Here is a 12,720-nt window from a genome sequence, read left to right on the forward strand (position 1 = left end):
GTCTCTTAAATAATGAAGTGCCTTGGCTCATTTCAACCCTTGAATTTAATAACAGGCTGTAGGTATTATACATGATTAATCTTTGTGTTCACGCAGCAAGATTCACCCCTGCGAGGGATTCCAGATCCTCGCTCATAGGAATCGCAATGTGCCAAACTTCGCCAATAATCTTCAACGCATAAATACATGAGTCAATCCCTTCTATTGCCGTCGCTCGCTTCTTCTTTGATGCACTAGATGCTGAGTCGCGCTCAATGACGAGGGCCGAACCGCATGCGTGTATAGCCTTATGTTATATTGTTGGCATCAGACCGAAATTTGGCTAAATCAACATACCTTGATCAAGTTACGAGGAAAAAATCGTAATCCGAATTGTTTATCGAATGTATTGAATAGTTGAACAAGTTTCTCGGTTGCACGCGCGCACATCTTTATGGAGAGCTCTCTGACAGGCTCGCTAGTTGAAATCGACAGTTGCTCAGCGAGAGGGAAATGCGAATGGAGGATGAACCACCAATATGTGATGTGAAGAGTGAGGATCGGGGGGAAGGTCAGTGTCGCCCGTTGACGAATCATCACTCCATCGGGGAGGTTGTTGAACCAGGTTTCTAGTTCAAGACTGAAATTTTCAGTAGGTCATAAGGCGAGAGTATGGATTGATATAGCTCACTGGATATCAAGAATGATTTGTTTATCGGTAACCCTACCGAAAGGAACATCAATTACATCCAAAACGATAGAGTGAAAACACTTACGCGCCATCAGTTATTCTAATGATGATATTAATAAGCCTAGACAATTGGATAAAGCATCGAGCAGAAAACTTGAAATAATCTTCGTGTGTGAGTAACTCTGTTAATGAGCTAGTCAAAGGAGATCGACTATCGGGTTCGACTGCTATCGGGCAGATAATGGGCGCTTTTGGAACTGGGTATTCGCTTGGCCTATTCATTTCCAAGGCCTGATGCTATAAGTCAGAATACCCAGAGTTTCAAAGACAAATTTTGCACGCCGCACCATAAGGGATTCTATTCGGTCAAACAACCAGCTGAGTCAGTCGTGGGTGTCCGGGTTACGATAGAGTCATCCCACCTTGAATAAAAACGGACCAGAGATGCCAATCTCGGATGAGTGGATCGAATAAAATAGGACCTACGGATCAGATAATCAGCAATAGAGTCTCTGGGCTCCAGCCTAAAATCAACCCACGGAGTCGAGCCGCCCGTATGGCCATTCCTAAACGATATGTTTAAGTGGGATTGTAGCACCAAAGATAAGCAGAAAGACGCACCCATATACATGTACCCAATTTTAGCTTGCCCTATGCCAGAGTGATGTTCGGATAGCAGAGCAAGCGAAACCATTAAACTTGAGCTTGGATTGTTGAACTCGTCATCAAGCCACTTCTTTGCATGCGTCGCGAGCTTTTCCCGTGTCTTTCTTTCTCGCATCTGAGGGTTGTCTGAGAATCCGGCCCCAAACGTGAGCAACGAGCAGTGTAAAAGTGGAGTATAATACCTGGATCCTTCGGCCATGCGTTCTGGCACGGCTTCAGGGCCCAGGCACTCGAGAAATTGGGCAAGGAATGTATCTGGAAGGAGACCAAAAGAGCAACATGCCCCATAGCTAAAGCATCGAGATAAAATGATGTCATGTTCGAGCTGGGACAGATAAATCGGGGAAAGATCGGGAAGATTGCGGTTCCATTGACAAACAAGGCTGGCGCGATGCGCAGGATACTGTTCGTCCAACGGAATGCTTGTATCGATGTTGAAAATGTATTGGTACCTGAGAGCAGGGGCTGTTGGGGGTAGATTGACTAAAGGAATCTCGATGGGAGAGATCTTAGTGGACTGAACAAGATGAGGAAGCTCGGTGGAAGCATGCAAGTGAAGCAGTGGCTGATATGTAGGCCCATAAATGTTAGCAACAAAACTCTCGTGGTGAAATTTATGTACCTTTGCCTGAGTCTGCGTCGCTGGTATTGGCTGCATCAAAGCAGTACTCAGCGGCGGACTATCAAAGCTCCAACGAACCTCGGCGGGCACGGGGCTATAATCTGAAAGCACACTTGGGGGGTGGGGGGACGTGGTATGGGAGGAAGGCGCTTGGGGCTGCTTTCTTAGTTGAGCGATCTCAGACTCGAGCTGTTGGATCTTCACTCGGAGACTCTCTACGAACTGCTTCGTCGCAGGGCGTCCGCTATCCTCCCCATCCTGCCCCCATGTGCACTGGACGCAGTCAGCAACTACCAGTGCAGAAAGGGGCTAACAACTCACCTCATGTCCCTAAGACCGAGGGCTGGAACACGATCAGCTAGTACTCAGATTCAGGGAAAGCTTACACTTGTTGAACACGGTCCACACATTGGCTGGACGCCATCACACTTGCATCTGCGGCGCCGACAGCTGTTGCATGCACGGGAGACGTATTGACGACGACGACGAGACGGTCCGGCTTCAGGCTGAGACATGGTGTTGAAGATTCAGGGATGCATGGTCAAAGGGCTACCAGGACTAGGAACTTTTAAAGGGGTGAAAGCGCTGGCTCGTGTCTACGGTGAGGGGATGTGGCTATAATGCGACTTCTTTTTTTGGGTGGATGTTCTTCACGGAGTAGTTAGGTGACTAGCTGGCCGTGCGGGAGTGTGGCGGACTGATGCCCCCCTGCCTGAGACGGAATCACCCCGGAAACGGTAACGTCAGTTTAAAAAAATTGTAATTTCCGGACTCTTACTCGAGCATAATTCACTGTCGGACAGAAGTAATAAGTCCAGCCACAGAAAAAAATCTTTGGTTTAGTCACGACACACAGCGTTTGGACAAATATACGGCCCTCAACTGTAAAAATAGTGCTTGTATGCTATGCTTACTAATGTAGCCATTAGCAGTCTGTTCAAAGAGCTTTCCGCGCACCCTCCTACTTTAATTCGATTCTTATTCGATCCACCCGGGGTGGGGCCGTCTCAGTTCCGTGCGATATCTGGTGCTGCAAGATCATCACAGCTCCGTCATCATTCCGTGTGATATCCGTATGACCGATGGCAGCCGGTGTTTATCTTGCATAATTGTCATGCGGTAACTTATGATTACAAGTATTGTTGGACAAAAATCACTCAAGTACTCACCCCCTCCCCCCCAAAGAACTCTCCAAAAGCCGATATCAGACGTCTATATAGGTTACCTCATCTTAAGAACGAATAGCTGTTAGTATCAAGCCAAGACACCCCGGCCCCAATAAGGGGTCGATTATCTGCTTATACTCTGTCTAATAGAAGGTCCATTCTATCGAAAAGTCATAGGTTGAAATAGGTCTAGTATCATCCAGCATTTCGAAAACTCAAGCCATATGCATATCGCCCTGTGCATGTTTTCCCGCTGCTAGCTTGGTAGTCTCATATACGTGTGACATGTACGTCACGAACGTCATGTCTGTGCCCTTCATTCAATTCTATGATCAGAATAGCCTTATTCAGCAACCCTCACCTAGGAGTAAAAAAAGTCTCATTAAAGGAATTTACAAGCTAATTCAGGATATGTATTGAACAGACACCCGATGACCATGGCATTGTGTCATTTACTCCCACACTCCTCGTAAATTCTGACGCCTTTCGAGATGGCCCAAGAAGGTGACACAGATATCTGGAGCCAGGGTACCCAGTACCCCTCCTGGCTGGTTTATTTGCCTTCTTTACATGCCGCCGGAACATCTCGCTGGTGGCGCTCCACATGCACAGCCACCGGGACTCTCGAGCTCCTCCTAAAACCGAGGGATGACTGAACTAACAGATAGCCAGCCGGTCATTTGTGGGAACCTTTCGGTGATTTGTGGTCATATAGTCGATGCTATTGGGTGAACACGTCTTCTTAAGCCAAAAACTTTCGCTAAATTTAGCTATATGCATAAGTTCTTGTCTATACATTTCTTCATCTTAAAGGAAGCCCGAAGACCCTACAGTCGGGACGCTTGACCTGCAGACTTTGTACAGAAAAGCCGCGTGTTGCGCCACTTTACTATTTATTTTTAAACTCAGCCAGTGTCTTCCCATACTGCAGGCCAAGAGTCCCGACTGTATTTCACAACAATGTGATAATCTTTTTGTCTGTAATACAGTAGGGACTCTTGTCCTGCAGCATGAGAAGACACTAGCCGAGCTTAAAAATAAACAATAAAGTGGAGTAATACGCAGATTTTCAATACAAAGTCTGCAGGTCAAGAATCTGCAGGTCAAGAGTCCCGACTGTATTTAGATCTTTTGCGTTTCAAAACAATCAGAAAAGATGCAAAAGCCTGTATGAATTTATTTATACTATTTTGAATCCGGAGCCTTTTGAGGCTAGTATAGCGAAAGAAACTTTGAATCACAACCTTGCAAATCGATATCCTCGATTGTAAGATTCTTTTATCACCCACGCCGCTTTTTTTATTTGCCCCTTGCAGTACCAACACTTTCCAAGTTCCTGTGCGTTCAGCTCTTACACGGAACAATGACGGAAGGGCGCAGTTAAGCCCGTTGATATACGAGCTCTTCTCCCGTAGGTTTCCCGTGCTTATTGTGGCCCGACCGTACAAGAACCGTATATCACAGGTGTGACTGACCGCGAGTTAAATCTGGAAGACCCGACCCTAAGAAGTCGCAGAAGCTATTTAGATCCCATCAAAGGGTGAAAACCCGAATCGGAGACCGGGGAGGAACGCGTACTCCAAAAAACTCGGATTTGGTTGATGCTGTTAGTTAGGTCGATATCTCAGGAGTGCAATTAAATTCGAATGACTGTAGAGCCACTGGAGTTGTATAAAATTACCATGGGCTAATGCACTGTGTCATAGTGTAAGGAGCGTATTTCACGTGTACAAGCGAGAGGGCGCAGCAAGTAGCGCTACAGGATATGATCAACTTAAATAAGCCATAGTCTCGTCAAGACATTTAAGCCGCCTGAACGCTTATTCTGTCCAACCGGTATATGAACAGATGCGCCGAATAGCTTGAAAAATTAACGGCGTCAATTTCTCCAGAACTGCATATAGGAGGTTTCTAGACCTCCTCCACGATAGTCTAACGGATGTTTACTCAAGGGTGCAAAATATTCTTTAGTTCCGTTCATTCTCCTATCTTAATGTATCATTAATATCGTAGGAAAGGAATCTTAACGGGGAATTGAAGTCACTTCGGGAGCCAATGGAGCCACGAAAGCCAGAGCTTTTATCTGGAAGCCGAAGTTAAAGTTCAGCGTGCGCTATTGCCTTTATGTCTACAAGGCCCGGAAACTTGATTCCAGTTATGATAATGGCCCAGGCATTCCCGGACTGCCAGTACGGCGAACGCCGAGAGTACACATTTCCGGACACTAGAATTCGTCGATTATATGAAGAGTACTGGCAAAACCCGACCGGTTCTTCCGTGGATTCGCCCCTGTCCGTGGTCGAGGTACGGATTTCCTATAATTTTGGGGTTCGCCGTGTAGAGAAGTTCAGTCTCTCCACAGTCATTGAATTATGCCCCTGATTTAGCGACACATAGTCTATCGATTCGAAATCCGTAACAAAGTGCTCTATGCAAATAACACGATCACTGAAGAATAATTTCATTCAAGACTAGATTTGAAATTCTCAAACAGCAGGCTAAGCGAGATGACAATATTGGCTCGAACCAGTTGGTCTCTCCCTTGCGTTAAGGTTCGAGGTTTGGATTCAATTGGACTCGGCTCAAGCGATTCCTCTGCCAGTCAATCAAATCGTCGTGTTGAGCAGATACAGTTCTGAGCGCTTAGCTGAGAAACCGCCAATATTTCAAATATGTAAATTGGTTTTAACATGTAGGCTACGCTAAGTCACGAATCCTCTGCACTCAAAAAGATGTGGTGATAAACGTCTTTTCTATTCAAGATGAATTGGATAAGTGCCCCCCAATGCGACTGCGCTTTGGACGATGAAACCTGCAATCATTGTCGATCCACTCGTTTCGACACGATCCTGGGGCTTGCTCAGCAACGCAGACGCTTCGATTTGCGTACTATCAAACAGCGAACTCACTTATCGACCGTGTCGAATGAAGCAATACTATAGAAGATAAAGTACAGCTAAAGTTGTTTCTGAATCGAAATAGTAAACAGTTATTACCGGAGCGGCCCTGGTACGAAGCACGGTATTGTCAAGGCATGATGCCAACAGCCGTGCATGCTAGGCCCCAGCTGTGGACCCTATTGGCTAAGAGCCCACGAGTCAACCACAAAGCCTGCGTTCCGTAGTGGGGTGGTTTATCGTAGCTCGAGACTGAGATGTCACTACGAACGTCAAGAACACAAAAAAGGTAAAAACTTCAATATATTACTGTATACACACGAGTTAGGATGTCACATCAAAATCCGGGATTCATTAGGGGAGCCGCATTTGGGGCAGACCGTCTCTTGCGGAAGGGAGAAGGAAACAGCTCGTGCCGAAGAACGTCTGATGGCCAAAACGAGGTAGGAAGTTGGCGAAGATAGCATGTGCTTTTCGGAGCTTGAAGTGATAGGATTTGTGCCGAATAGTATAGTATAGTTGGAACGGGTCGGTCGGCACGCGCGTGTTCGAGTATGGCATACTGTGAACTTTGAGGCCGAGATTTCCTTGCACGCGTGTACCGTCTGAAAACCGTGTGCCAAGCGCAAGTAGCCAAGTGGGCGCGTGTCCAAGCTTGCTCGATAACAAGGTACTTGCGCGTTACTGGGGTACAGGGTGCGCTGCCGAGCAGCGAATGGGGTTACGGAGGAACAACACTGGGTTGCGGGCGGAGACTGATCTCGAACGAATGAGGTACCGAGTAGCCCTCGTCTCCCATTGGCGCTTGCGGCATTTGTTCTTTAGACGAATCGGGATATAGAGATTAAGGCATGTTGTTACACTGCAGGTAGAGATGAAGAAGGGGCATGTGTGAACTCAAAAGGCCTAGAAGAAGTGACAGGGGGAGGAAGGGGTTGTGAGGCACGGGGCCCAGTTGGTTTAGCTGGCCACGTTTGTACCACTGCAGCTCAGAAACCCACAGCTCGAAAACCAATGGGGTTAGGTGGGTGTGGCTGTAGCGAGCCCAGCAATATGGCCTATTGTTTCGCTATCGGTCGAACATGCGGACCAGGGCAAAAGGAAACCACCATAGCGTGTGCTTCACGCCGTGAAAAGACGCCGCCGATGTTCAGGAAGTTCGAGGGCCGTCATCGTAAACTTTGTTAACTTATTGCTGCAGCGTTGTTTGGGGGTCTCGTTCGGAGGTGCGGTGCGTTCGGCAAATTCCCCCACTAGGAACAATCGGGACCTATCAGTACACACTACACGCTACACGCTACAGCGTATCTGCGATCAGAGTAATAGGTGGGGCCGATAGACAGTGGGGCAGAGAACCTTGGACGTGTGTTAACTAGATTTCCGCGTGTGGTAATCGCCTACGCATACTCACCAGACCCGAACATCGCCCACAGAAGCCTCGCTATTGGGCAGGCAAAAATCACTCGAAAGTTGTTCAGTGTCCCCATGATCTTGCGTATCCCGCGTGCACGCTCCAAGGCCTGCTCTACAATATGGTCTGGAGTCTCCGGAGAGCGATACGCATCGATGAGAAGAGTGCCATCGCTGACTTCAGAAAGATGAAGGGGGCAGAAAGAGCCGCCTGTTGTGCATGAGTTGTACAACCTTGCGCCGGTACTAGGCTTGCCCTTAAGTAGTACAAGACAACTGCAAGCTCTGCTGGTGGTTGTGGAGGGGTGATTGGGTCTTTGTAACGCAAATCTGCAACAACATTACTCGGGCGGAAACAACCCGGAACCCAGTGTCAGTAAGCGCTTCATACGTGTAAACACTATTCTACCTCACGATATCGCAACGGGGCTTTACAAAATTGAGGTATATTTCTGACTTAGTACACTGCTCAGTGTAGACATATATGGGCGCATGAAGATCTTTTATCACCTTGGTCAAACCTGTTTTATTTGGGTATATGCTCATTTTTTCTAGTCTACGTGCCATTGGAAACGATATATCGGGACTTCTAGGCTCATACATCCAGCGTTATCCCGTTCTCCGATCTTGTCATCCAAAGACCGTCATTCTAGCTGATTGTTGCGCGAAAGAAATGTTGGATGAAATGATAATGTGGCTGCTGTCTCGCCAAGGGCCAACTGGACAAACCGATAGGATAACTCTTCATCCTTCGCTAGTGAGTGAGCCACAACTTTGATATCTCTGGTATACAATACCATCTAGACGGCTACCAAACCAGTGCGTTTCGGTGTTACGCCTATAATGAGAATCGAATATCAAACGATAGGCCCTGGACTAGGGTGGTCGCCATGTGGTAGAGTGTTCGCCCGATAGCTGGCTGGGATGCATCTCACCGGTCTGGGAGGGTAATAAGTAACTAATAGGTGGAGGCCTGATTTTCCACTTTGAGAGACACAGTTTATTCAGTATCGGATATGATGCATATCTTATGAAGCCCTCCATGTCTGACATGATTCTTTGTGTAGGCTTGCAGAGAACCAAACACGTAAGCACCCTTACAGTAATTATACTAGTTAGTATCCAAATCTGTATCAGGGTGCAGTAATGATGATAAGTATGCTTCATGTACTCTCCATTGATCCTGATCGACTGATAAGGTACTTTTGCTGGACAATCAAATGTTCGTCCTGCCAACATTATGCCCCAGCCCAAGACCTTCGCCAACCGTATACAGCTGATTATGTCAGTGTAGCCGGCGGCCGGTCAACGTTCAAAACCATCGCCACGCCGCGGAGATAAGAACATAAAATCCGAACAACGTGCAACGCCACTCAACATTCCAAACATGAACTGAACTCGCTAGATTACCAATCTCCGGACGGATTACAAAACAGACCGATGCTCCAGGATACAAACTAACATAATTTACTAAGTTATAGTCTTGGGGATCATGGCCTGTCAAATCTACCCGTTATACTGCTTTTGAGGGTCATATAACCCGAATAAATGCCCCATTCCGGCGACTATAGCTGAGTCTTGCAAAATGGCTCGGACCGAGCGTGATAGCGTCATGTCTGACTAAAGCCGTTAACATCGTTCCTACATGTCAACCACTGTAAATCAGTGCAAGATAGTAATAATAGCGGTACCTACAATGAAGATCGTAATTGCACAAGATCCGCAACCATGGATTCTGCACAAGGCCAGACACGCAGGCCTTTCAAGCAAATTTCGATTCCGTCTTCTGGTAAACGTTCTAATATCGATGCACGGCCGCACATGTACATCGCCTATGCCCAAAATTCACCTTGATGACTCAACAACAGACCCTTGTAAAACAAACCTTGAGCAAGTTGCGAGGAAAGTACTGCAATCCAAATTGAGCGTCAAAGGCTTCAAAAAGCTCAACCAATTTCACGAGCGCAAGGTTCATGGACAGGTTGGGCTCAGTGGCCGAATCTGGAAGATATAACCGCAAAATGGACCACCAGTAGTGGATGTGCAAGGCCAAGATTGGTGGAGGAGTGAACGCGTCAGATTGGTGAAAGTGCAAATTGGCCGGAAGCGCGTTGAACCAAGTTTCAAGCTGTGTTCTGAGCTTACAAGTGAGTGTAAATTCAAGACGGAAGTTACGGGATGGCGCACTGAATCTCGTTGGGAGTTAAACCATTACGGGATCTACATTCGATCGTACTGCTTCAGTCCAACTCAAGAGGTAGGGATATCTACATACGCAGTTGGGATAGTATTGGTAATCAGCATCAGACTCGTGCACTTGATGAAACATTCGATAGCGATGCGAGGGTAATCAACGTGATCGAACAGGTGCGTGGCAGACATTTCAGATAGAGGCTGGGCCGAAAGTTCGTAGGCGATGGGTAATGTGACCAGTCCATTGGGTGTGGGCATTTCGCTCGGCCTGCGCATCTCTTGCGCCTAATCGGGATCGAAAATGATTGAATAGGGTTCGACGACCTTCTATTGGCGAATGAGCTCTTACCACAAAACTCTCTAGCGACAAGCGGACGTATGTTTCGGTCAGCTTGGAGCATCAAACATAAACACATCAATATATCTACCCTGGACAAAAGCGGACCAACAATACCAGTTACGAAGCTGGGAGGCGGTTCCTACAATTGAGATGATTAGACTGTGGGCCTAACTCGGCCGAACAAATTCCAGGCGCCAATTTTCCAGAAATCGCTCACCTGCCCGGGCGGCACGCATACTCATTCCTAGAAACGCAAATTAGCTCCAGAGGCAGATAGAGAGTTCCAAGCCTACCAGTGTACATATATCCTGTATTCCTTTCGCCTATGCCAAAGTGATATTCGGACAATAAGATCAGGGAAAGAATCAAACTCGGATTCGGTCGGTTAAACTCTTGATCTAGCCACTGTTTGGCGTGTGTCGCGAACTTTTCGCGGGTGCTTGGTTGCCGAATGTGGGGATTTTCTGACATTGAAGATGCAAATGCTAGGACAGAGCAATGCAAGATCGGGCTATAATGTGGTAGTTGATCCGGTGTACAAGCGGAAGAAGGGCTCAGGTACTCCAACATATCGTGCAAAAATGAGTCAGGAAGCATGCCAAAAAGCCACGCAGCACCATAGCTGAAATAACGATGTAGGAGAGTGTCATGTTCGCGCCTTGAGAACTGGATAGTATCCAAGTTGGGCAGATAGCGGTTCCATTCGCATTTCAGCGAAGCCTGATGCTCGGGCGACTGTTCATTGTGAGATAGCGAGGTGTCGAGGTGGAAGATGTACTGGTATTTGAGAGCTGAAGTAGCCATGGAACACTCTGAGGTCGGGTTTCCGGGGCTACCAATCAGTTCTATATGTAGAATGGGGTGGGGCTCGTCGGGGCTGGACTGTGATGATAAAGTGGTAGGGTTGGTCTGAGGGCGAACCCTGCTGAATCAACATGCGGGACATATGGAGCAACGGGAGTGATCTGACCTGGTCTGGAGACAGGCTCTCGACTGGAACATGGCTTGTATGAACATGTGATAGACTTTCAGATGGAGCAACAGGTTGCGGATAAACAAGCGGAAATTCTGCATCCGGGCCTGCGCCAGAACTAGAACTGGAAGGAACTATCCGGGTGTCTGCTTGTTTTAGTTGACTGATCTCGGCCTCTAGCTGATGAGCCTTGGCTCGCAAAGCTTTCACAAGTTGCTTTGTTACCGGACGCTCCCCCTCGGCCTCGGGCGTCCACGTGCACTAGAGCAGATCAGCGAGGAGTGCAAGACGGTAGGATGATTCATTTACCTCGTATCCCTAGTACAACTTTAGAAGAGTGAACATATTCGCCACATCGAAACTCACAGCTACTGCACACGGCTGACAGATCGGGTAATCACCGTCACACTTGCACTTACGCCGTCTACAGGTGTTGCAAGCACGCGCTGCATACTTGCTACGACGACGGGAAGGTCCTGCTTCCGACCTGGACATAATGCAGGCGGGGATGTTGGCAAAACCCAACGCACCACTTTTCGTCAGCTTTATAGACTCATAAGCGTGTCCACACTTGGGTCACATTGGAATACACATCGAGGCTTTCCCCGTAGTAATCGCGAACGCAAGGTAGCAAAAGGCAAGGATTGAGCCGAAGCGTCACTTCTACTGTTATTGGGAGTCGAGAAAGAGCAGTGATGGCTGGTCCGTGCCCTGAGGCGAGCCACATGGCGACAAATACAGTACTGGGCAATTGCATAAGGTTGACGACAGCAATTGCCCACCACCTAACCCGCGGATGTGCGCTTTTACTTGGCGCCGAGGCAAAAATTCACAATGAATGCCTATTTTCTCGCCAACTAGAGCGAATTCAAACAAAAGACGTGGTAAAGTTACGCGAAATTTGTGTAGCAGCATACGTATCTAGTTTATATCCCGTTGGTGCCATTTTTTATCGCTCTGCATCCAAAATATGACCGTGCTCGACGGTCTACACGTGATGAGGAACGACTGTCGCTATTCGCGACCACTCGCAATTGTGTCAAGATGGATTCCTTAGCTCATCTGCAGGCTTCGGGGTCCGTGTTGTCAATATATAAACGCTCAAATTAGTTCTAAGTGAAGGATTTAACCAGTATATGCATTATCTTGCGTATGTACATGTCCTAGGGCGATCTGCTTGTATGGAATGTGACCTGGCGTCTGGCGATGGCTTCGGAACGCTTTGGTTGCCCATTCTATTGCCATTTCGCCGTTGTTACCATTAAACATACCACTCTCCGAGCAATCCCAATCTGCCTCTTTTTTCGAAGTTTTGTCTTGCTGGGAGGCATTGTTTTGATTACCAGATGGGGTGCAAAAGGACCACAGAGTCCATTGCTGAACTAAAGAATCCACTATGACCGAATTACAAGTGCTTGCGAGCAAGGACCGTTGGTTTCTTGTCACGTGTAGACCACCAAACCCAGTTGTATTTTCGATGCACGGTTCTGTACGATACATATGATGCAATTTAACTCGTATCTTTACTCTTTAATTAAGTTTTTGAACAACTTTACCACGTTTTTTGTTCAAATTCGCTTTAGTTGGCGAGAAAATAGGCATTCATTGTGAATTTTTGCCTCGGCGCCAAGTAAAAGCGCACATCCGCGGGTTAGGTGGTGGGCGATTGCTGTCGTCCACCTTACCAGCCATCTAACCGCTTTGTACCCCACTCAGACTAGGCGCTTCCAGGGCGCAACAATATAGACTCGTCACTTTTACGTTTATTCTTATTGTTCACTGC

At 47.4% G+C, this 12,720-nt stretch overlaps 2 protein-coding genes across 2 annotated transcripts; both read right to left on the bottom strand.

Moving 5' to 3' along the window:
• Positions 1-88: 88 nt before the first annotated feature.
• RhiXN_09459 (Fungal Zn(2)-Cys(6) binuclear cluster domain) lies at positions 89-2,473 on the bottom strand (the record flags this gene model as incomplete). The annotated part of the gene is made up of 11 exons (XM_043329275.1): positions 89-286; positions 337-619; positions 671-703; positions 756-961; positions 1,018-1,028; positions 1,093-1,152; positions 1,210-1,236; positions 1,292-1,901; positions 1,959-2,231; positions 2,280-2,288; positions 2,345-2,473. The coding sequence occupies 11 exons, from the start codon at positions 2,471-2,473 to the stop codon at positions 89-91; spliced, it is 1,839 nt and encodes a 612-aa protein (XP_043180721.1).
• A 6,649-nt stretch (positions 2,474-9,122) lies between these two features.
• Positions 9,123-11,432, bottom strand: RhiXN_09460 (Fungal Zn(2)-Cys(6) binuclear cluster domain; the record flags this gene model as incomplete). Its single annotated transcript, XM_043329276.1, has 11 exons — positions 9,123-9,263; positions 9,317-9,566; positions 9,619-9,651; positions 9,707-9,909; positions 9,974-10,015; positions 10,074-10,103; positions 10,147-10,208; positions 10,258-10,873; positions 10,935-11,198; positions 11,247-11,255; positions 11,304-11,432. The coding sequence occupies 11 exons, from the start codon at positions 11,430-11,432 to the stop codon at positions 9,123-9,125; spliced, it is 1,779 nt and encodes a 592-aa protein (XP_043180722.1).
• Between the last annotated feature and the right edge of the window lie 1,288 nt (positions 11,433-12,720).

Source organism: Rhizoctonia solani, chromosome 5 (assembly GCF_016906535.1).
Source record: "Rhizoctonia solani chromosome 5, complete sequence".
Lineage (NCBI taxonomy): Eukaryota > Fungi > Basidiomycota > Agaricomycetes > Cantharellales > Ceratobasidiaceae > Rhizoctonia > Rhizoctonia solani.